The sequence below is a fragment of the Callionymus lyra genome, chromosome 4 (assembly GCF_982586985.1).
Source record: "Callionymus lyra chromosome 4, fCalLyr1.hap1.1, whole genome shotgun sequence".
NCBI classification, from domain to species: Eukaryota; Metazoa; Chordata; class Actinopteri; order Syngnathiformes; family Callionymidae; genus Callionymus; species Callionymus lyra.
In genome coordinates, this window is record NC_141821.1 from 10,342,680 (window position 1) to 10,369,127 (window position 26,448).

The window sequence follows — 26,448 nt, forward strand, 5'->3', positions numbered from 1 at the left end:
TAATAATAATAATAATAATAATAATAATAATAATAATAATAATGACAATAACAATAGTAATCATAATAATCATACTCATCTTTATTACTAGTTATGGTAGTAGTAATAGACATACTAGAACTGAACAACTCGATGAAAGGAAAAAAACGTGAAATACATTTTTTAATAATAATATAGAGAAAATTATCAATAAAGGACTGTTTTAAATTTACTCACAATTCTTTTTCTACTAAAGAATCCAGAGAAAACTGAAAGCAACACAGAGGTGACAATTTCCTGTACATTTTCTAGAATAAATCACGGATTAAAAATAAAGAAAATCAATGTACTTTTTCAATTTGTCAATGAACATTGTAATATTTGAGTGCATTTATTTTTACTTCCTTTTGAAATGTATGATGATGTGATATTTGCTAAAAATTTTTTTTTTATAAAATGCCCATTATGTTTTATCTTGGTGTTGATAGCGCAACAATGTCTTTGAATTGAGTAAAAATATTATTTATTTTAATAAAAACTTCTAAATAGAAATAAAACAGGTGTTGAATGTGTTCAATTCGACAGCATTGAGATTGAGTGTAAACATCAATGAATCGAAGGATGTAAATATAGGTGTGGTGATCAATTATTATTATATATTTATATTATTATTACCACTTATTTCATTACTTACCACTGAGTGATGGTGGACGCGTGTCGGCGTTGACTGACACGGCAGCCATCCTTTGAGATCACTCATTTTATTCTGACCAATAGGAAAGCGTCAGCAAGGCCGAGGGGGCGGGCCTTGAGCACCAGCAGTTAGTGTGAGGCTCCTCCTCCAGACAACTTGCTCAGAGTAAACCAGCAGCTCGACTGGGACGAGGCGGTCCAGACTCGGCACCGGGACCTGTAGCGAGTCTCCTCCTGCCTAGACTCGCTGAAAATAATAATAAAAAAAGATAACAACGGGGTCGCTGAAGACCTAGTGGGTTGAGATCCTGCTCCTGACCGGACCCCGCGAGCTCACCGCGGTCTCCCCCCCCCCCTACACCCCCCGTCCTCGGATACGCTCGGGTTTGTTCGTCCAGGAGCCGAACCGGATCCGTTTTCCACCCGAATTTCTGCGACACAGCAACATTCGATCCGAGTGGAAATGTCGGAGAACAAGCCGAGCGAGGAGCCCAAGTTGTCCACGACGGAGCGTGTGGTGAAGTGTAAGTACCGGGGTGAAAATATGGGGGGGTGAGAGGAGAAGGACTTTCACTGTGGCGGAAGGAGATGGGTGTTAGCTGAGGAGGAAGTAGAGCCAACTCACGGAGGTTCTGACAGCGGAGGTTCTGCTGCACTGTTGCATGCAGATGTTGCACAACTGCTGCATTACTGCCCACGGCGGGTTTCCCTTGTTGTGCACGCAGACCCCCCCCCCCCCCAACTCTGAGGGGGATCCTGCTGGACCTACTTCCCTCTCTGCTGAGACCTGGTCCGGACCACGTTCGAGAGTCCAAACTAGTCCACATGAAGGGGTTCTTGTGCAGGCATTAGATCACCAAAGATGTGCATGTGTGGTTTCGGAACACATTTTGTGGGACACATTCTCGCACAGACTGAGTCAATAAGCAGTAAAAAAAACAACAAGTTGTGCAGATTTCTGGAGCAGGTCCATCAGAACAGAATGAGCTCATCCCGAGCAGAACCAAGATGTCATGAATGCAGGAGAGAAGTCCAGATGAAGCGGCTTCTGGGTCGAATGAGGTTCTTCCTCCTCGACTGACTCCAGCAGAATCTCTGAGTCTTTTGATCTGTAAATACAGTGAAAAAGATTCATTTTGAGCCACAACTTCTTAAGATAAGGAAAGTATAATGAAGTTAAACTGTAGAAAGCTACATCTCAATATTCTCACGCCAGTTTAAAAAAGCAATATTCAACCAGGCTTCGGTTAAGCGTGTACGATATGTATTGTATTTAACTTCTGAACCCGAGTGTATAAAATGATTGACATTTCTGAAAGGGCAACTCTTTTAAAACTCTAAATCTTCTTACTAGCATGTTGTAAATGTTCTTCTCTCCAAGATGAGTAATTCCCCCATTGTGTTTTGAATGTATTACTTATAAAGTTTGTCTGAAATCTGGACGCACGAGAGGTTACGAGAGTCCGTTATGACGTAATAATGGCTTCACTCCTCCTCCCCCAGCCAGTTCTTATCACGCTCCCGCTTTGTTTATACAACGAGTCATACACACCGTGACAAACCTCCATGTTTGACTAATCACAGCAGAGTGGGTGTGGTTGTGGTAAAGAAGATTTCATCTCCAGAGAAACAAAGTGTTTCCAGTGGGCGGGGCTTAAGATCATTTTCTAACGTCAATATTTCAATGAAAAGAGAGTTTTGTACAAACACACACTGATGCTACAATAGAGTCACACATCTATTTAAGACACACTTAAGTCAACACATTAGTTAAACTTTAAGGCTCGTGACGACAACATCGTCTACGATATTGCTGCCGACGGGTGGTTTTCACGCAGTCACTCAGTTATTGATGAGGACATTATTAATATGAGTCACATTGTCATGATAGTTAGCATTATAATAATCTCTAAAGAGTAAAAGTAATAAACATGATTATAAGTTCATCATAATGTGTGTAAGTTATTAATATATATTACTTTCATGGTTGTAATGCTACAGAAATGCCAACATCACACTGTTATTTTGATGTTCTTAATATCACTTTACCATAAGAAATAAAGCAGAAAAGGCATCGCAATACTGTGTCAAAAGAAACTGCAACATAACATTTTAAATATGAAAGAAGATCTTTGTCGTACCGCTGCGATCAAGAAGTGGCGTTACGATGTAAGTACTGCATAATACTGTATGTTATTGTTGTCAGCCGTGCTGCTTCTTTGAGAGTCTGACATATGTGTTTCAGTTATTTATGAGCAGTCAAATGCTAAATAATTTACCTCCACTGAGGCGACCTGCAGACACTGGTGTTTCAATAAGATTCTTAAAGATGAGAGCCGAGGAGAGTGAGCATTAATATCTTGGAGTGGAGGAGCTTAATCACATTATACCATCGATTGGTGTGTTCTGTGTGTGGACGAGTGTGTGTGTGTCTCTGTGGGCCTGAGACTTTCTTATCTTCTGCAGTAACAAAGCCAGATGTGTGTGTGTGTGTTCTCTGCATCAGTTGTGGGGTTTTCCGTGGACTTGTGTGTTGGTGCTGGTCCTCCCCCATCCTCAGATGAATCACTTCTGACATTTGACTTTTTGAGAAGAGCCCTGAGATCAGACCTGCGTGGGCCGCAGGCAGGACGGTGGTCGCGGCTGGAGGTCCAAGTCATTTATAGACCAGAACATAAACTCATGTTGCATGCGTGACACTCATGGAGGAGCATTCTGGATCTGAGACGTTTATATTGCGTACATCCACAGTTTTTCTGGTCCACGAACATCACTCTGAAGGAAAAAGGTACCACACATACAGTGTAGTCCAATTCATCCTGCAGTTAGTGCTGGTGTTTTATGATTCTTAACTGACACAAATCCAAGTGAAGTTCTGCCAGGAGCTGACGAAGAACTTCACAGTTGCTGATATTAAATACTTGGCAGACTGAATTATTGGCCTGGCTCTGGGAAAGAAATAAGATTTTCTCTTTGTCCCAAAAAGCTACATAGATAATCTGGTTAATGGCTCAAGTGAAGCAGCAAGTATTCTTGACTAGCTTAGCTTCTGTGGCGTCTTTATTTTTTAAATTATTTTGTTAGATTACGACACATCAAAACAATCAACTTTTTAATTGGATTTTAACACGTATGATTGACCAATCCGCTGACCCTTGTGTGTTGGAGATGATTTAGTTCAGCATGGTATTCATGATGGGCTACCATGGACCACGATGTGGCTGCTCAAAAACACACCTGCACTGACATTACCTGGACGAAGACATTATGAAGGACTCAGGGAGAGAAATCAAAAAAATACAAATGTTGCAGCTGTGTGCAGTCGTTTTGGTTTACTAATGGTTTTAATCTTAGGGTTGTTTAAAACCCCCAGGACGAATGGATGCACTTTGGATAAAAGCGTCTGCTAAACGACATGTAATAGCATTCGCACTTTTAGAGACTCGGAAATATTCCTCAATTAATGTAGAACTACTAAAACTATACGAAAACCAAAAAGACAAAAGGCTTTTTTGTTGGGATTTTCTGTCCCATGACTGTTTTACTTAGTTTTTCTTCAAGGTAAAATGAAAATGAGAGCAATGGCAAAGGGTCAAATAGTATCTAAAGTTTATAACTAATCCTGTGATTTTTGCTATTCACAGCTATTCTTTCACTCATCTACTACTATTAAATGTCAGCCAATTTTCTAATTAAACTGTGAAAAACAATATATATCGTAATATGCTGGAAGGTTCATTTGTATCGTTTAAAAGCAACGTTATACTTAGAATGTTATGTTTTGCATCAGCATACTGTACATTGTAAGGCAAGGGGCCAAAATGTTTAACTCAAACTGAATGACAGACCCCTTTATATTATTATGTAATTTCAAACAGGATGTCTTTCACTTTCTATTTGAACAATCAAAAGCTAATCTTATCATAGAGCATCTTTTTGGTTGTGATTCTGAAGGGAACAAGGATATATTTGTAGTATTGTCCAGTACTTGACTCTGGTGTTGCAGAATTTACAGACCACATGACTCTTGATGAAGTCATAACTGCTTTCATTTGTTCAAAACCAAAATATGTTGAAACATCAGCTTTAAAAGCTGCTTGAGTCACTGTATCCTCTCGTCCTCAGTAACCACAGGATTTCAATGTCCCTTTAGCTGTGGAGGACGTAATGACTGCTGCTAGTGGTAAAAATAAACACACTGTGAATATTTGCTGCTTCGCCATGTTTATTGTAAACATATGGAATTATTTTATTTGACACATACTGTATTGAAACATAAACAGTAGAAGTACTATGGTAACAAAAAGTATGTGTAAGTTTGAAAGCAAAAAAATAAAATAAAATAAAAATGTATACAGTTGTTGAATATCGATTCAGTATCGGGGAAATATTTTTGCGATATATCGCCGCATCCACATTGAAAAAGGTAAAAAAAAATGTACTTTTCACCACTGACTCAACCAAAACAACTTGTTGGTATCAATTGTTGTTACATTAAGACAACATGTCGATTTTGTAGGTTTTGGCTAAGCAATAGCTATTGAAAGCTCTTTCAGACCACACCAAATGACTTGACAGATTTGGCCCCCAGACCGTAGTTATTTCATTTCAAAATTGACCTGTCATTATATAAACAAAGGAAGTCAGACTCTCAAGGGTGGAACGATGTCGGCAGACTAAATGAAAGTAAACCAGTCGTCAGTAACAGTCCCGGGACCTAATGGCTTGCTGACCGGCGTCTCCCGTCATCGCCCCCGTCTGACAGCCTTTTTTCCCGGCGCTCGGCTGACCTGGAAATGTCACCTGCAGCAGAATCTGAGACGATAAAATCAAACACTGTCATGTTCCTGCCGCGGCCCGACTGTTGACAGCAGCGACGGCGGTGTTAGACTTCCTCCACCTGAGTGGGCGCACCTTCAGTGCTCATTAGATTAGAGAGGAATTAGTCTCTGTTGTGGATTTAGGCCACAGCAAAGCGGCGGATTTGGCCAGATTAAGCTCCATATACGGGGATGAAGGAGGCTCTGCTCTGAGGTTGTAATCTGACTCTGTGCATTAGCTGCTGCTGCACTTGCTAATTCATGTGCACACACGGGAGCGACGAGGAAAACTATTCATCTGCTCATTGTTTTTAGATTGTTCCCGACAACGACACAGCAGGGTTTCAAAGGTTGTTTGAACTCGTGTTTATATACATCAACTGGAAACGATAAAGAGTAAAATAATCCTTCATAACATTTGAATATACCCACATGTTAGTATATCGTTCTGAAACAAAACTAATATTTTTTTTCTTTTGTAATCGTGACTCATTTGATTATCTCTTGATACTGTGTTTTTTGATCATCCGTGGAGAAAACCTTTCTGTCTTTCAGAGAGTTTGGTATTCTTTGAAACCCACAGCAACTTTTAAGAGATTAACATGGTTCCAGAAAATGGATTTGGAAAACGGAGACGATTCCTGAAAAATAGATTTTTATAGGGGGTTTGCCCTTGAGCAATTCGCCAAACGCACAAGGGTGTGTCGTACAAGATAGAACAAGTTCCAATCTAAAGTTCTACATATAAAACAAGTTTTGATGTGTAAGAAAATACAAATGCACTTATATATCGGTGTATATATTTGATGTATTCTTTATTTATTTTGGTTGCAAGTAAACCTCTGTCATTAAGTCCAATATAATCCTGACATATTTTGGTTAAAAATTTTTTTTAAGACTTATTCGGTCTGTAAAATCTGCAAAACCAGGGTCAAGTACTCGTCAAGACTACAACTATATCCTTGTTACTGCAGTATCACAATATCTTTTTTAACACTTCAGCACTTTGGACGAACTTTGCCGCCTTTACTGGATTGTTTTCATTTGTTCTGTATTTTACCAGAGAAGACTAGAACTTAAACCAGGGGTGGGCAATTATAATTCTTCAAGGGCCACATTAAATTCTGTGAATGTTGTTAGGGGCTGTCGAGCAAAAAGAAAGATGAAAAAATCCCTAAAAAAAAGGACATTTATTCTTGTGTATATTTTTTTCAAAAAATTCTTCAACTAACTTATAAAAATGTTTTGAGGGATTAGTATAAACTCGAAAAATTACACACAAGAAAGGAGGGAAAAGGGAAATAAGTGTAAATTAATAATAAATACAAATACATTTGTTAATGCATTACAACCATTTATACATGATCATACTTAACCATGACATTCATAACAAAAAGATGCAATTGGCACACTGAATAAATAATTATATTATTCAATTCCCTGAATCACAAGGATGTTTTCTTTAACACTTGTTTTAATAATGGAGTATTTCTATAATGCATTATTGTGCAATTAGACACAACAACCCTTTGAAATACAAAGACGTCAGTTTGGCTCTTTTTCTCAGACAGTTGGGATTTAAATCTCCGCTAGAGCGGCCCCTGGAAAAGAGTTTAGAAGCAGCAGGGAAAGCTAGAGTTGGCCGTTTCACGATCCCCTGCAAGCGAGCCAAGCGAGTGGTCTGGAGTCTGCTTGGGTTAGTGGATTGTGCAATCTGTAAACGAAATGAATGTTGACACCGATGTTGGATCGAACCACACCTTTTTAATGGTTAATCTGTCAAGACTTTTATTATTATTACTATCATTAATAAGAGATGCGTGTTGTCGACGTGGTTGAAGATCATACTTTCAGGACAAACGTGCTTGTATAGTTGTTAGTGGCTGTAAAAAGTCAAGTATGTAAAAGTAGTCTCAACACTATGGTTGTACTGTATTGTCATAACATTTGTCAGTAAACTAGTACCAAGTCAATTAAAAAATGAGTGATAATGAAGATATTGAGAGGACTAGGATGGATAATGTAATAACTATTTATAGTGGTTATCTTTCCACTTCAGTCGTCTCTGTACGTTTCTGTGGTTTTAGTATTTTTGCGGAACTCTTGGCGATGATGCAAATACACGGCAATAACCTAAAAACGGAGCAACCTCATAAAAAAGTCAGGAAAAACGCAGGATAGTTCTCACGTCACGCTCGGCGCTTTCCAATTCATGTTGTTGTCACGATGTTTGAGCAATATTTACAATGAGGAGATTACAAAAGGCACCCGAGCGAGTCGGCGTGTGTGGTCACTTGTGCACGGTCCTGATGAAATGGTCTCGCGTCCCCCGGAGAGACCCACACCGGACCCTCGTGCATCAGACTCCAGCGGCCTTACATGATCTCTGGTGAATTTGTCACGGTGATGAACCTTCGTCGGCCCGGAGATGAAGAAAGATCGCACGAAAATGGATTTGTTTTTCCCATCATGCAGCGGTTTACTAAACACGAGAGCTTTAAAGAACGCGTAAATAAAGGAACCCCGGATGGACTGCAGCTTGGTGGGTGTGCGCTGAGCCGGAGTCGGTATATCTGCAGAGTCACAAATCATGGCCAGTCTGGCGGAGGGTGGGGGAGGGTATGTTGGGATGGTGGAGGGGAACCCTGCACAGGCTGCCGGTTTATTTCTGAGGCTGCTGTGGATCTGCTAGTGAGGCCAAGAGGATCATTTCTCTCGCAATGACCCGCTGCTTGTTCGATTGGTATGCGCGGGTTTTTTTTTTTTTTGACATTGAAAGTGAAGTCGAACATTATTAGTAGAATAAAGGAATCCCCCTGTTTCTATGTCACTCCATGTAGCCGACGTCTATCGATCACCCCGTAAGGAAATCAGGTCGTTCACAAAGTCAGCGGGACATATCGGTTTGTACAGTTTTACACCGACGGAGAGTCACCAAATGATGTTTTGCTTCTCAAAATGTAAGTTACTCTGTAATAGGAGTGTGTGTGTGTTGGCAAGAATCTGGCGGTAATATTCGTATCATGATACCGAGCAACAATACAATATGTTGTAATGCTGAAGTAACAAGTATATATGTGTAGTATTGTCGAGTACTTGACTTGAATTTACAGACCACATGACTCTTGACTCTGCTTTCATTTGTTTTCAAACCAAAATATGTCCAAACATCAGCTTTAAAAGCTGCTGGATTCGACTGTATCCTCTCGTCCCCAGTCATCGGCAGGATTTGCCGGATTTCATTGTTCCTTTAGCTGCAGAGGGTGTAATGACTGCTGCCATCTAGAGGCCATACGTTTAACTGCAAAACAAAAGTGACGCTGTGGATATACAGTATGTCAATGTTAAAAAAAAAAATCCAACTATTTTATTTTATTCACCTATTTGTATTGAAATATAAACCATTTAATGTATTTGATAAAACATAAATATGAACTGAAAGCAAATCGATACAGTACTGGTTTTCAATCAATATGAAAAAGAAAGAATACCGCAGTAATTAAGTGTGTCGATATCTTCTTAAACCCCTTTTCTCTATTAGCCTGTCTCACGCTTCAATGTTTATGCGATGATGATGTCATCAGCCCACAGCAGAAACTTGGAACTGCGATAAGATCCGATTAAAGTCCAAATCATTTAATTAGGCCTGCCATCAATCTTCGTGGCTTCTATTCATTTAGCAGCTGATGAAAACAGATGCTGCCAGTCTTCTTAGCCTCTTCATCCTAACTCCATCTCAGATTCCCACGCCGGGTTCTGTCATAGGCGGTATTTATGTGGCGTCAAATTCATCCTCAAGTGAACTTGTATCGACTCATCTGGAGGAGACGCTGGTTTTCTTCGTTTATTTTGGTACCTTTGAGAAGTAATGCATGTACTAATTAGATGTGTGTATTAGCAAGAATCTGGTGATAAGTAAGTAAGTAATTTGTATTTATATAGCGCTTTTCCAGACCAGGGTCACAAAGCGCTTAAACAATCAAAACAATACTCACTAAATATATACTTTAAAGGTCAACATAATACTGAAAACAACACAGGAGATAAGATACATGTCATGATTGTGACGCTGTAGTAACAAGTATATATTTGTAGTATTGTCCAGTACTTGACTCTGGTGTTGCAGAATGTACAGACCTTGACGAAGTCGTAACATTTGTTTTGAAACCAAAATATGTCCAAACATCAGCTCTAAAAGCTGGTGGAGTCAACTGTATCCTCTCGTCCCCAGTCATCGATGGGAATTTCTTTGCTAACTAGTTAGCTACGCGGGGTGTAATGACTGCTGCTATCTAGAGGCCGGAGGTTTAATTTCAACCCAAAAAAGTGCTGTCGAATATCGATCCAGTATCGTGGAAAAGAATATCGCGATATATTGATGTTTTCAAACACCCCTCATACTATTTCGGCCACAATCAAAGTTCTGTATATTCAATCTATCTGACACTCGAATAACCAAGATAAGCCACAGTTTTACAGATTGTTTTTTAAGTTAGATGCGCTAGCAATTCTTAAATAAAATGTTTTCTTTGTCACTTGTAAACATTTAATACAATACTAACAGAGAAATGGTTTTACTATCGACAACGTTTCCTGGAGGGCTTTGGTTCCGATCTCTCGCCGACTTCCTGAGATGACCAGCCTTTAGTAAAGATGAATGTTGTCATCTGTGCATTAACAGTACACATGAGTGTGTGTGTGTGTGTGTGAGAATCACGTCAAAGGTCACCTGGGAACGATTGCTGATATGAACAAACACAAAGTGACACCTGATTAATTATTAAACAGTCATTCTTGCCTGATACTAACTCGTGTGGATACTTGTATGAAAGTCAGTCTGAACAGGATGAAGCCTTAATCCGACTGTGCACGTGTGCACTGTGTTGTGTGTGTGTTTGTGTGTGTGTGTGTGTACAGCTGCAGGTGGGTTGAGGTCGTAAGGTTGTTTTTTAATCATTGCGTGTTAATTATAGCTCACCCGTATATGTGTGTGTATGTAAATACAGCATGTTTGTTGGTTCCTGTTGACCTCGCAAAAGATTCTATTTGTCATACCGGAGAAGGAAAATGAAACTTTATTTATATTTACATCTCACTTACTTTCAAAAAAATAATTCACAACAATATATTTATATTTTTACATATAAAATACATATTTTCACATAAATGCATAGTACTTTCAAGTATAAGTTCTTCTATTCATCCATTTTTCCTGTGAAACTAAATGTAACATTTGGTCGTCGGGTCTACAATAAATTGTGCAAATAGTTAAATAGTTATTTTTTCCCCCATTTTATTCAGAGCTGTGCAGTACTTTCGGTAGACCATTTAACATTTGGCCCACATTAGAGATTTATCGCAGTACCATCAAGGATATTAGCCGCATCGAAAAAAAAGAATTCATGAAAATAATCAACAATGAATTTCATTATCGTCGTCTGCTGTGTTTTCCCAGAGGAGTGAGGCGTCTCACTTAATTCTCTGCAACTACGTGTCAAGTAAAAGAACTTGCGAAGCAGTAGAACCATCACTGGAAAAACCTGAGGAAGAACCCTTGGTATCAGAACCAAACCTCTTTTGTGTTTTGTCGATAACTTTGGCCATATTTTTGAGGAAAAACCAGAATCATTTCACTGTTTTAAAACCTCTCTTACTTGAAGTACGGAGTAAGATATCCAAGTATTCAAGTATTTTGTACCTCTGTTGTACTGTCCTTAACTCTGTTTATTTCAGAAACTACAAGGTTATAATTCGTGCACGTATGTGCCGCTATATATACCGTTACCATGAAGGGATTGAAATGATACTGTGATATGTATTTAAGGTCACATACTGCCGGGCCCCGCTTTCACTATGTTACCTGAAGGTGAGATTTTGTTTTCGAGTTAATGGGGGGACAACCCAAAAAAATTAGGATATTTGGGATCAGGAGGGGAAAGAATGATGGATGCAGAACAATCTTTCAGAGGCTTTTATTCTGAACAACCAGCAACACGTTTGTGTGCGATCCCTTTCTCCCATTAAATAGTTTGAATAAGTGGGTCAGGATGAAACCAGGAAAACCTCTTGGACGACTCCAGGCTCGTTGTTGCTTCGCGGTTTTATCTCATGTGGGTCTTTGTTGGTGATTAAAACACCGGCACACGCTCGCACATCAGATAACAAACGCACACAAACGCTGGGAGCACCTGTACACACAGTTATCAGGTCATGTGATCGCCGGTCCGTCAGAGTGTGCCTCCCTTCTGTCGGTCCGAGGAGCAGGCGCTGCCGTCCCTGTTTAGACTGTAACCCGAGACCCTCGGCAGGAATGTGACGAGCACTGGGACGGTTAAATCGAGGTACAAAGTCGTCGGCCGTCTCCGGATCCGATGTCTTTGGGCCGTCCAAGAGCCGAGGCCAGAGACTCCTCGTCAATGGAGACTCGATCGGTCGTCGAATCGGTCGTTCGTTTGATTTTCCAGTGCAAAGACCAAATGATTTAAAGAAACATTTCTCAATTATTACGTTTAAGTTAATGTCAACAGCTGCTCAGTCAAGGACGCTTAAGTGACTCCAGACTTCCTTCAGGCACTCAAGCTGTTTGACACGACTAGGATTTCGGAACCAAAGTCACCGAACATCTGAAGCTTTCACTTTGTAAAGAAAACATTGATACTTGAACATCGTGATATCTCTTTCAGTGATACAGGCTTCGAAATATAACATCACATCTTGGGTGTTCATTATTATTATCAATATAAAAATAATTAGAATTTTCTTTTATTCACAATGAACATGTCACTAGTCCAGCAGCTGAAGTGATGACTGAGGACGAGAGGATACAGGGACTCCAGCAGCTTTTAAAGCTGATCTTTGGACATATTTTGGTTTGAAAACAAATGAAAGCAGTTATGACTTTGTCAAAAGTCATGTGGTCTGTAAATTCTGCAACACCAGAGTCAAGTACTCGACAATACTACACATATATCCTTGTTACTACAGTATCACAACACCAGAGTCAAGTACTCGTCAATACTACACATATATCCTTGTTACTACACCATCACAGCACCAGAGTCAAGTACTCGACAATACTACACATATATACTTGTTACTACTTTATCGCAACACCAGAGTCAAGTACTCGACAATACTACACATTTATACTTGTTACTGCACTATCACAATACCAGAGTCAAGTACTGGACAATACTACACATGTATACTTGTTACTACAGTATCACAACACCAGAGTCAAGTACTCGTCAATACTACACATATATCCTTGTTACTACACTATAACAACACCAGAGTCAAGAACTCGTCAATACTACACATATATCCTTGTTACTACACTATCACAGCACAAGAGTCAAGTACTCGACAATACTATACATATATCCTTGTTACTACAGTATCACAACACCAGAGTCAAGTACTCGTCAATACTACACATATATCCTTGTTACTACACTATCACAGCACCAGAGTCAAGTACTCGACAATACTATAAATATATCCTTGTTACTACAGTATCACAAAACCAGAGTCAAGTACTCGACAATACTACACATATATACTTGTTACTTCACTATCACAATACCAGAGTCAAGTACTCGACAATACTACACATATATACTTGTTACTACAGTATCACAACACCAGAGTCAAGTACTCGACAATACTACACATATATACTTGTTACTACACTATAACAACACCAGAGTCAAGTACTCGTCAATACTACACATATATCCTTGTTACTACAGTATCACAATATATCTTAGCGTTGACTCTGTATCATGATACGTATCTTGTCGATACAAAACCCTATCCCCGTGTACGTGGACACGGTCCGGTCCGGCCCGACGCGGACCTGAACTTTGCCAGTGACTCCGGGTCCACCCGCCTCTAATCTCCCGGCTGTCACTTAAACTGGCACAGATGGCGTTCCTCTCCGAGTTTCCCAGCCAGTGAATTTTCAAAGTGCTTCCTCGGCATTATGGAGGTCAGCTGGCGGCAGAGCGGGATGATTTACTCTGCAGTCACTTTTAGCCCAGGGGAGCAGTGGGGGGGAGGAACGGGTGAGGCGGAGGGATTGCGTAATAGCAGGCTACCTCTTATCCAAGCGGCTCCTGGGGGGGCGGGGGGGAGAGGAGTTAGAGGTGTCTTGGATGTAGAGATGAGATGCAGACGTTGCTTTGCTGACTCAGGACTTCTCTGCTCTTGTTATTCCACACCCACCCTGGCTTGAGGAGCAGGTTGAGGTTTCCGTCTGAGCCTCCCCACTGCTGCCCCACCTGTCCCCTCACACCCCCTCACACCCCTCGCACCCCCTCACACCCCCTCTCCAGGAAACTCTCCTCCCACTCCCGATATTCGTGTGGGCATCTCCAGAAGATTCTCCATCGAGACAATTGATTTCATTTATTTATTATTCACACACGGTGACATTCAGAGAAACTATGACAAGAACAACAAAAACGTTGTTTTTTTTAAAATAAACTTAATATTTAGTCTGACATTTCAAGCAAATAATAGGCCTAAATAGTAAGTAAAAGGGGGTTAGAATTAGGAGTGTGTATTGGCAAGAATTGGGCGTTACGATACGTATCACGATACATGTGTGATGATACGATATATTGAGATATTTTAAGATATATTGACATATATTGAGGTACTGTAGGAGCCTAGTGTATCCTTTCTAATTCAGTCATTGCTAAATATTTGAGCGTTAATAGTAGATTTAAAAAAAAAAAAAGAATTATTATTTAAACTCTTTTGAAATATAAACCATGAATTAAAATGTCAAAGAAAAAAAAGTTTCACTTTTTTTTTTCTTTAAAATAGTGATGTATTGCCATTGAATATCGATGCAGTATCAGGGGGAAAAAGAATGCGATATATCGTTATGGCGATAACTTCTTACACACCTAGTTAGACTGTATCGCAACATTTATTTTCCTCCCAATACTCTATCCATATATATATATATATATATATATATATATATATATATATATATATATATATATATATATATACACACAATATAATACAATATACTGTATTGTTTTATTTTTAATTGAAAAAAAATACTTTCAAATCCCTTTTTTTATCAGACCTACTTTCACAATTCACAGTTTAATGGAAGTGTTTTTAAAATCATATAATTAGATTGTAATGTACAATACAAATACTCAGGGCATTTGTTTATGTTTGTCTTGCTATTAAGCTTCTGTCATTTATTCAGTCAATACGTCCTCCGCGGATAAAGGAACAAATGAATCCTGCAACATCTTAGACATGACTGAGGACGAGAGGATACAGTGGACGTATTTTTACGACCAGAGTCAATTACTCGACAATACTTCAAATACACCCTTGTCCTGACGGTACATCACTAGTGAGTATTCTTAGTATCTTGAACTTGAGTCTCGCTAACGTTAGCTAAAGTTTTATTCGAGTCACTGGTGCCAGAATCTTCGTTGACGAAAACAAAACCAACTGTTTTGAGAAGCTGTGATTTGTCTCTATTCAGTTCAGGTTCTAGGATAGATACGTACATGTTTTTTTTATATTTATTGCCATCTCACCTCATCCAGTACATCACTTTAAGTAAAATGTTGTGTTTTTAAACAATCGTAACCTTCAAATTATACAGATATTTATTTCATACGCATCTGTTTTCAACGTGTGCGATACATGCTCGTTTTTATGTATGATTTGTGTAAATAATTCTGTGCTGCAGATACTGGGACAAATAAAGGTTTGTACTTTTTTTTGTTTATCTCATCTATCGTTTTAAACCATAGACAACAGTTTATATATATCATTCACTTTCAACCGTGCATCCTTCTTTCAAATAAGGCATAAACACTTGAAACTATAATCCTAAATGTGCAATATTTCAATTTAGAATATCTTTCTTTCTGAATATTTGAACAAAGCGTTTAAATGTCGACCAGCATTTGATAACATAAAGACAATTTAGTTTAACTTTTTTTTCCCTATAAGTAAGTAAGTAAGTAATTAATTTGTATTTATATAGCGCTTTTCCAGACCAGGGTCACGAAGAGCTTAAACAATCAAAACAATACTCAATAAAATATATACTTTAAAGGTCAAGATAACCGGAATTCCTTCTTTTCTTTTCCTATGAACAGATTTAAATCGATAAATAAGAAATTCATGCTTGATTTCTGTCACTTTAATTCAAAATAAGATCCTTTTCTGGATTTGTCAGGTGACCGCAGCCCATTATTAATTCAAATAAACTATTTTTTTAAAACCCAAAGTAAGAAACAAACACCTTTGCCGTGTAGGACTTGAAACTATAATCCCAAACGTACAATAATCCAGTTTAGACTATATTTTCTTTCCGACTAGATCGCCTGCACTCTTTGTTCTCGGCACCATCGATACATTTGGAACACGGTCTCTCTGGGCGCCTGACACGTGAACACATTAACCAGGAGCGCTCAAAGGTCCTCGGGCGTGGAGGTGAGGAGGTGAGGAGGTCTGCTGAGGATACACACCCGTGTCCTCAGGAGCCTCCGAGGCAGCGTCGCGTGTCTTCGGAACAGATGTCGCTGGAATCCAGTCGGTCGTGTGGACCGCGAGGAAGGGATGCTGCGGTGATGAGAGCAGCGTTCACAGAGAAAACTCTCATTCATCCTTCACTCTCCTCTTTGTGAAGTGTAAAGCTGATTACTGCTCCTCCTTTAATGAAACATAATCCTGTTTCACGCCTTCGTCACGGGAGGGAAGACGAGGAGGAGGAGGAGGACGAGGTGGGCTGGAAACAGTCTTCTCTCCGTCAGGTTTCACTGAGATGTCGACCTTTTACACTCGGCTGTCATCGTGATATTTACCTGCAGCGAGTTCAGACCCTCACCTGCCGAGAACACGCTCCTCTTTTTCCTCACTCCATCGTTGTCGTGTCTCATCTGACGATGTGTCGTTCACAACCATTTATAAATATATTCTTCAACTATGAAAAGTATTTGTTGATGTGATTAGGATTCACTTTCGAATATTTTTGATATTGGATGTATAAGAGCAGAAGACAACATGACCTTAATAAATGAACGTATGACGTTGGTGATATCACACATACATGGTCAAATATAAAGACATATTGATGCAACATTGCAACCCAAGAAACAAATGATATAAACTCAAGTTTCAGGTGAATTATCTGTTTAGTGAATCAGAAACGTGAATAAGGATCTTAAATTCATTATAACCTTTCTGACCAGTCAAAAATTGTTTGATTATATGTGAAAACTGTTTTATTTTCTACTTAATAATTGTTTTATTATATTTGAAAATTGTTTTATTTTCTACTTAATAATGGTTTGATTGCATTTGAAAATTGTTAGATTATAGTTGAAAATTGTTTGAGTTCAGTTGAAAATTGTTGGATTATAGATGAAAATTGTTTGATTTCAGTTGAAATTTGTTTGATTTCAGTTGAAAATTGTTGGATTATAGATGAAAATTGTTTGATTTCAGTTGAAATTTGTTTGATTATAGTTGAAAATTGTTTGGTAACAGTTGGAAATTGTTTGGTAACAGTTGCAGATTGTTTGACTGTAGTTTAACATTGTTTGATTACAGTTGAACATACTTTTAACTGGATGTGTGAATTAGTTTAATCAATACTGATGGTTGTGAGACAAAATAAATAATATTTATTTCCTAAAATGCTCATTCAGTTAAGCTTGAGGCAGGTTTGTAATGGCTACACATGTGTGCAACATAGATAAGTTTAAGAGCAGATTCTAATATTGGTATCTTTTTTCAGTAATATCTTTAGTTTAAATCTTGTTCATATATCTGACTCTTCAAGTGTTAGTCTAGTATCTGTCACGGTATGTCATTGTTATTGCTTGTTTGGTACAACCATGTACTTTATAAACAATACTTTTTGAATATGTAGCTGGTTGTTTCTTGTAATATTACCCTCTGTCCGCACAACATTTAAAAGACTAATAATAAGTCAATTAAATACAATTAACTGGAACACCACTGCACACCACCTAAAATACATTTTCAGCTTAGTCAACAAAACTCATTTTCGCTGAGAATGGAGGTAAACATCAACAGCCTGAAATAACTAGTGTTGTGAAAACAGAAAATGGGTTTGGGCTTATTTTCATAGCACACAAAGCAAAAAGATTATTCTGTTGACAATTAAAATAAAGACTTGCGTCAACATCATTATTGCAAGAAAACCAAAAACGAACTAGATGAAAGTAAGGCTTACATGGATCATCTGAGACTAACATATAAAAAGATAAAGTGACGGTTTCGTCAACTTATGATAAACAGTTTCCGGGAAACCGATGCCCGCCAAACTGAGCGTTATAAGTGATATTTTTCTCTGATCATCGTCGGCACCGAAGCGCGGAAACAAACGAAAGGGGACCGAGAGGTTGTACTCCTAGTACTCTAAAAACTCCTGGTACTCCAAAACATGTTTTAGGCTAAGGTGCTATAGCAAATGACTTGCATATACACGCCGACTAGTACTTTTGCTCGACAGCATTTGCAAAAGATCGTTTTTTTTGGTCTACGGCCAAACTTTTAAAACTGAATAACTTCCACACCATGGACGTGGCTCCTGTTTTAGGTACAAGTTCATCTTTGGCAACAACTATCGCTTCTCTTTGAGCGCTCGCAGCCATTCCACGCTCCAAACCTGCCTGTGCAGACTGTTGTCGGTGTGCAGCGGTGAAATGGGTCCCTGCTGAAACACTTTCCCACTGCGCACGCTCTGGACATTGTATTGGCTTTTCACCTTTATAGCGGAATATGAAAAATTAATATCATAATGAAAATAAAGACCATTTTTTTCGGTACAAACCTGGTAAACCTGCATAGACCGAGCGACGGCTGCAAAAAGCCTCCTTGTCCGCCTCCACGACTCCATGATTCCTAAATAAAAATTAGATTTGCTTTGGTACAGAAACTGCTGATTATTCTTATTATATTAATATGACCATATTTATGTGTATGTAGCGTATTTATTTTCTGCAGATAACCTCTCTAGACCTACCAATGTTCATTTGTTCACTCGTCAGACTACAGGCCTGCCCCGGTGCCGCTCACTAGCACTTGTTTGCATTAGTTTCACTCATTGTTCAGATGCTTCCCCCCTGAAATATTGACTCCTTCCCTCCCACACTCGTCCCACTCTCTCTCATCCGCCAATGCTCCGACTCTCTGGTACAATATTCCCTCTGGTTACTCTCACCTCTGCATGTCCATCCCACCTATTTGACTTCCAATAACTCAGCCACCTACTCCTTAATCTCATTCCTTCTCCAGTTCACCTATTTCACCGTCCTCCGTCTCCCTGAACTCGTTTTCTCTCTCTCTCTCTCTCTCTCGTTCTCTGCACACCCTCATCTGGCTCTGGTTCGACGGCAGTAGGCAGCTAACCCACAGACAAACACACACACACACACACACTGGGCAGCGATGCTGGTTTCAAAACTAACAACCGCCCTGATGTAACATCTACGCTGATGTTTGATGGATGAAAGAGTCGGCGGTGCTGTTTCCATGGCAACCACTTCTAATATCTCTGCGCCGCGGATGATAACGGACAATCGGAGAGAGCGGCGACTCGAGTTCACCGGCTCGCGCCGCGACTTAATCAAAGGCGATCTGAGGCCGCCGGCTCATGGACGCTCCGGGGCTGTAGTCACGCTTCTTTCAAGTCACTGATTTGAGCCTAAAAGATTAGAATCCATTAATGTCCGATCGAGGTAATTAATACACGCGTCTCGGTCTCGGGTCCTGCGGGCGCACGTTCACCGCGATGGATCGTCGCTAATGAGGTTGACGAATGGAAACCAACGTTCCCCAGAGGAATGAGCGTGGATGGATGTATCTGGACGGATGAGCGTCACGGATTAAACATAACTAACATTAAAAATTAAATTGCATTGTTCATTAAATGATGTCTTATTTTGAGTAAAAACTGTCTCTATAGGTGTAACAAATGTTGGCTGAAGAAAATATATATTTACCAATATATATATACAGTATTAATGTTTAACAGCACTGTATCCATTTCATTTATTTACAAATATTCACAGAGTTTCTTTCTTTTTGTGTTGAAATCAAACTTCTGGCCGCTAGATGGCAGCAGCTACTGCATCCCCCCGCAGTTAAAGGAACATTGAAATCCCAAGATATTCTACCGATAACCGGGGACGAGAGGATACAGTCGACTCCAGCTGCTTTTAAGGCTGATGTGAAATGAGAATCTGGTGGACATATTCTGTTTTTTTCTTTTGAAAGATCCACAAAAGAACTGATTTTTGACACCGGTCCCTTATTGTGACGTGTCTCGCGAGATTCTTGCTAATACAAAACGATATTTACCATCAGGAAGTGTCCGATAGCATCATTTTCTTTTTATTCTTTGAGACTTAATTGAACATAATTTTCTCTGTGTTTGTCACTTTACAATTCAGCTAAAATCCTGCCAATTAAAGTTTCTGAAAAGAACAAAAATATCTTGATACAATAAAATAAACATGTATGTTTTTCTTACCCTATTTCTTTGCATTAACTTTACTTTTTACAAGTAATTCAGATCTTATTTTTGTCTTCAAACCCTTGTTTTATCCCTGGGTCAAGGTGACCTGATTGTGTTTGTGGTATCCCTTGTGTCGTTCACCTTGACCCAGAGACAACACATAGGGATACCACAAACATGTTTGTTTTATAGCCTTCGGGTCACTCTGACCCTAAGATAACAAGAATCAATATCTTAAAATACAACCTGTCAGGTGACTTGTATTAAGTCGTAGCTAAGAGTTTTCCCTGAAACCAGATTTGGGTTTTTGCAGTAAAGAAGCTCTTTGACAGGAGATTGATTGATTGTCAAACATTTGATCAGTTTAAGTTTGATTCACTTCAACACCAGCAAACGTCTCTTGTGTCGAAGGTTGAGGTCGAAGGTTGAGGTCGAAGGCTTCGTCATCCTGTCATCCTCGTACACTCGATGCTACAACTGTCAATGATTTATTTGGGTTAGTTCCGTGGTCTCAACTCATTCATCATTAAAGGTTTATTTAACTTTCATGTCGTCTCCTGTTCTCACTCATCCGAGCCGGGATTGTTTGTTTAGTCGATTCCCAAGATGCCTCGCTGCAGGTGAGCCTTTTGAGTGACAGCCGTGCAAATATAGACGCTTGTTCCGTCAATCAGAGGCGTCGGCGCTCAGTGGGATCCTCTGATGATTCAGATCGGTGATCGGATGAACCCCGTTGGAGCGCCGGGACCTCCTGCTGGGATTCCCAACTTTCAAGGCTTTTATTCTGAAGTGCTCAATCTGTTCTCTCCCCACCCCTCCACAGCTGTCCCCTTCCCTCCATCTCATCGCCTGACAGCTAAAGAGGTGTTCGACAGCGATGGGAAGCCGAAGGTGGACGTCCTGAAGGCGCACCTGACCAAGGAGGGGCGAGTAGAAGAGTCGGTGGCGCTGAGGCTCATCGGCGAGGGGGGGGCCATCCTGCGCGCCGAGAAGAACCTGCTGGACATTGAGGCCCCGGTCACAGGTGAGCGAGGAGGTGGTCGATGTTTAATACAGTAGGTCTACTTTGATAGTTCATCAAATAATACATTTATTTCGAAATAGCATTTAATTTTGCAGTGTTTTAATAAATAAATATCTTAAAAGATCTGCCCGTTAAAAAAAGTAACTTCAACTTTGAGTACATTTTAGTTGATCTTGTCTCAATTAAATCTGTCAGATGTTTGGAAGTATGAGTCATTTATTTTGTTTGAAACATGTTTTTCAAGGATAATAAAAATAAGTTTGCCTCACAATTTGGAAAAGAATAATAAATAATAACAATAACAATAATATAATGTAAAAATAATATTCAATGAACTCAAGCATTATTATTTATTTTAATAAAAAGATTGTTTCAAGCATAACAAGTTCATAGCTGACTGTGTTATATGTAAAATAAAATAAATATCAATGATAATATTAGTAAAATAATAAAAATATATGATTGTAACAATAACTGACTGGTGTTTAAAGTGAGTGTTGTCGTGTGTGTGCATGCTTCCTCCGCTCGTAGCCTCGCCCCCTGACCCCTACCCACTTGGTGGCTAAGTATTTCTGAGATTGAGGGTTGATCCCTGATCAGAGGTGACATGCTTGGTCACTCAACAGCGGCTGTGTGGTTGTGTCAATGTATTTTAGTGCGTCGCCATGACAGCGATTCATTCCGTATCGAATCGTAATTACATCAGAACCAGACATCATTAGATTGTGTATCTTTGACAACATCTTATTGACTTGACACTTAAGTGAATAGAAAACAAAATTGTATTTATTTGTTTTAAAATTTGCCTTATTCTTAATTTAAATTGTTTTATTTCACCATTTGTTTTCTATATTTGACTGTAATTGTGCTTTTGTACCACACTAGATAAATGTTACAAATGTATTTAATAATAAATTAGTATAGATTCTCATCTTCTTTACTTGGTTTATTATTATTATGTAAATTATCATTTATTAGTGAGAAAATATCAACAAGAATACACCAATCGATTGTTTTTTCATTCATTTTGGTTTTTTAATCTGTCTCTGGTTCTTGTTAGCATACAAGCCTTGACCTCTGACCTCTTATGTTCCTCGGGGGACTCAATGGAGAGCCAGGTCATCCCCGGATTGAGTTTTGCGATCCATAAATTGATTTGTGGTTAGAAGTCAGGGCGGGCGTGCACGTTGATGATTCCCAAATAGTGATGGTGGAGAAGTCGCCCGGACCCCGGCCTCCTCAGGACACAAGATTCATTCCAGAATCACTGAGATTAGACGTTTTACTTTAAAAGCGAAAGGAAAATAAATATGTGGAAAAAACGCACAAGTTCTCCCAGCCTGGAACTTCTCCAGATCCTTCCATTATAATGTGTTCAGGGAAAGGGGAACTCTGCAGACCCCGCTTTGTTAATTGAGGAACTCCTGGGGAACGTCGGGTCAGCCTCGGCTACATCTGTTGCCACTCGTCCTAGTTGTTGAGTGAGCTCTATATTCACCAAGGTTCGCCGACACCAAAGCCGCCGCTCTACGGTCACACAAGCCAAGTGTCAACAATCGATACGTTTAATCGACGCTCATGTGACTAATGTTTTCGTTCTTCATTCAACATTGTTTTAGGGTTGCTAGGTTAGCTAGCGGTGTCTAAAGCAAGAAGAAGCCAAATTTGACCATCGTGAGAGTTTTATCCAAGTATCAGAAGTTCAACATAAAGAAATGTTTGTCTGAAACCAGTTCCCAAAAAATGTATTTGACTCTTTCTGAAGATCTTTGTCCGTTTATATGTAATATAGAAAAAAGTATCTTCTTATAAGAGTGGTATTGAAACCGCCCTAACCACATGTCCCAGCATATAATGTAAGTAAGTAAGTAAGTAAGTAATTTTTATTTATATAGCGCTTTTCCAGACCAGGGTCACAAAGCGCTTAAACAATCAAAACAATATTCAATAAAGTATATATTTTAAAGATCAAGATAAAACTGATAACACAACAGGAGTTCCAGAAAATCAAGGAAAAGCCTGAACAAATAGAAACGTCTTAAGATGTTTCTTAAAGGAGTCAGTAGATCAATCAAGCGCAAAGAGAGAGGAAGATCGTTCCAAAGCTTAGGAGCAACAGCCTGAAAAGATTTCTCTCCTCTGGTTCTGAACCATGTGCGAGGAACCATCAGTAGATTCTGATCCACAGACCTCAGAGCCCGAGCTGGGGTGTAAGTCTGGATCAGATCACTGATGGAAGGTCTGACCATGAATAGATCTGAAAGTAAGAACCAGAATTTTAAAGTTGATCCTGAAAGAAACTGGCAGCCAGTGCAGAGTTTTAAGGATCGGAGAAATGTGAGTTCTTCTACTTGAATGTGTCCCCTATAGGAGTTTAATTCCCGTCTGACTATTGACGCAAAGTCAAAGATCAGATCTTTGATAATATCGTGATATTTTTGGTGAAGGAGAAGAAATATCGAGATAATTAGGATAAATTCGGCCTCAAAAAATGAAAATAGCAAATTCTCCTACTTCCTGTTTGGTAAACGTACATGTTGTTCGGCTCACGACTTCATATTTTGGCCCCTCGTGCGACTGAGCTTGACCCCCACCGTCCCCCACTCTAATGTTTGTGTTCGATATAATAATAGTGTGTACGTTTGTGTGTGTGTTCCAGTGTGCGGCGACATCCACGGTCAGTTCTTTGACCTGATGAAGCTGTTCGAAGTGGGAGGATCTCCCGCTTCGACGCGCTACCTGTTCCTGGGAGACTACGTCGACCGAGGCTACTTCAGTATCGAGGTGAGTCCACGCCACGTTCGAGCATGAGAAGTGTGAGAACGTTTCACGGTCTGTTCCACGGAAGACGATTTGAATTCCTGTTAAAGTTTTGTTTTAGATTTGTCACAGCTTTGTTTGTAGCCATGATTCACGTTTCTCCTTCAGTTTTGCAATCAGAGCAGGAAATGAGAATCTTGGTAAGCATTTATTTTTAGCTGGAGGTCCTGGATCTGTTTAGCAGATGAGCTTTGCCGACCAACGATTGTTCATGTCTAGTTGTGGTCCTCTAGATCCCCAACCTTAGTTGCACCACAGAGCGATTTAATGTGGCCATGATGTTCCCGGACCAAGAGTCATAAAATCAATATTAATCCAGAGAACCCTTTTTTTTTTTCCAAAACAAAACAGCTTTCAGACGGTAATAATCTGTAACTAGAGCCTCACGGACACATACCATTGGGGACAGTTGCTGTAGATCGGGGGAAGTATAGGTAGTATTTCCACACCTTTAGGGTGAGACATGTTAATAGTTCTATTCCCTCATCAGTTCTTCCTCTTTGCTAAGAAGCTCTTTAAAGAAATCATTATTTATCTTGTGACCAGGACGAGAACCTTGAAATGTCCAGAGGCACAAGATGATTTTACGCCAGAGAACGTTAGGTCTAAAATAAAACACCTTTAAAACCATATAATGAATGGACATTTTACAAATATTTAATTATTTCTGTAACCAACGCTCTATATCACAGGTGTCAAACTGGTCCAGAAAAGGGCAGAGACGGTGCAGGTTTTGGATCCAACCGGTCCAAGCACATTTAGTTGAACCAATCAGGCGTCTGAAGACAGTAATCAATTAACTGTCAGTCAGTTGTTGCTCGTGTAAGGCGTCACCTGATTCGTTAACGCGTGTGTGTGTGCTTGACTGGTTGGAACAAAAACCTGCACCGGCTCATCACATTTCTGGACCAGTTTGACACCCCAGCAAGTCTATATCATGTGTGTCACACTTAAGTCAGTTTATGTGGCCCACTAGATGAGTCAAAATGAAGATGACTGTCCATGTTGGTGAGTTATAAAGAGGCCAGTGATTGAGATAAGATAAGATAACATTGGATAGATGGATGGATTGAAACTTCGAGTATACAACATCACAAACTATACATTTGCAAAGCTGTCAAAACAGTACGTTTGCATCTAAATACCAAACGATCTATTTTGCTGTTTTTGTTCACGTCTTTAAAGAGCATCACTGTGTGGCCTTCTTTAAATGAATAAACAGAAAGTGAGTTTCATGACTAAATAAATCAAGTGTAAATACAGAATAAGCGAAAGTGACTTCAAGGATCAGGATAGCACTACAGAGAAAAACACGAGGAATCTAAAAGAACGTCAGAGGAGGATGACAAGACAGTGAGTGACATCCGTCTTCAAAAGTTAAAAAAAAGTGAAATCCGAAGGTGCAGTTTGATGTTTTTGTCGATGAATATGTAGCACGTCTGCTGTTTCTCAGCGTGAAGGCATGAATGTTTGATGAGAAGCAGACGTTCCCATGTACACTAACGTTCTCCTCCTGCTGTCCTGTTTTCCAGTGTGTCCTCTACCTGTGGGCCTTAAAGATCCTTTACCCTAAAACGCTGTTCCTGCTGCGTGGAAACCACGAATGTAGACATTTAACAGAGTATTTCACCTTTAAGCAGGAATGTAAGTGCAGCCTTGTGTTCCTCGTGGTGTTATTCTTTGTGACGGCGGCCGGGTGGAAACACCCCGGTGTTTTCACATGTCACGGCCGCTCAGCGCCGCTCTGGAAAGAAACACACTCGAAGAAATTATTTTCTTGCTTCGATGTGTGTGTGTGTGTGTGTGTGTGTGTGTGTGGGTTTTCTCTGGCGTCCGCCCGTGTTTGATTTGGCGTCTGTCGTTTCAATCGCAGGTAGAATTAAGTATTCGGAGCGGGTGTATGACGCATGCATGGACGCCTTCGACTGCCTTCCCCTGGCGGCGCTCATGAACCAGCAGTTCCTGTGTGTGCACGGTGGACTGTCTCCAGAAATCACAAACCTGGACGACATCAGGAAAGTATGTGCTGCCTTTTCATCCCAATAGCACAGTTTTAGAACAGCAGGAGCTTGTTTACGCCTTTCATATCTCATCAGCGACTGTTTATTGTTGCTCTGGGTTTGTGCGTCCATGCCAGCTGGTGTGTGTGTGTGTGTGTGTGAACGTACCTATGTTTTGTGAATTCTTTCTTCAATAAGTTACATTTCTCTGTTGTTTTGAAAGCAGCTGGTCGAGAGTTTGTCTGATAGTGTTCACTTCCCAACACGCTGTTTAAGCTCAGATCCATTTACATGTTTCATTTATATTTTAGTAGAAGTCATAGTTACACCTTGTGTTGGACTTGAACGAGTTGAATTTCAAGTGTTCCGTACAGTTTAACTAACACTAGAAGAAGAGAGAACCATTTTGAAGTATATCATCTGATATTTAATGTTTGAATTTAACTTTTTAAATGTTGAAACTTTGAATATATTTATTGTAATTAAGTTTTTCTCAAGCAATTCATTTTTTTGGGACTCATTTATTCAAATAATTATAATTTAATTGAATATTTAGAAAATAAAACAATCAAT

The 26,448-nt window shown here is 39.6% G+C and overlaps 1 protein-coding gene across 4 annotated transcripts in view; it reads left to right on the plus strand.

Moving 5' to 3' along the window:
* The first annotated feature begins 851 nt into the window (after positions 1-851).
* LOC148081721 (protein phosphatase 3 catalytic subunit alpha) overlaps positions 852-26,448 on the plus strand; it is a 48,227-nt gene continuing 22,630 nt past the window's right edge. For all 4 annotated transcript variants that reach the window (XM_087788703.1, XM_087788706.1, XM_087788704.1 and 1 more), the window contains exons 1-5: positions 852-1,196; positions 20,855-21,055; positions 23,715-23,839; positions 25,408-25,519; positions 25,749-25,894. In XM_087788703.1, coding sequence (XP_087644829.1) covers positions 1,136-1,196; positions 20,855-21,055; positions 23,715-23,839; positions 25,408-25,519; positions 25,749-25,894 — 645 coding nt within the window. In that variant the 5' untranslated portion in view covers positions 852-1,135. The remainder of the gene's footprint in view (positions 1,197-20,854; positions 21,056-23,714; positions 23,840-25,407; positions 25,520-25,748; positions 25,895-26,448) is intronic.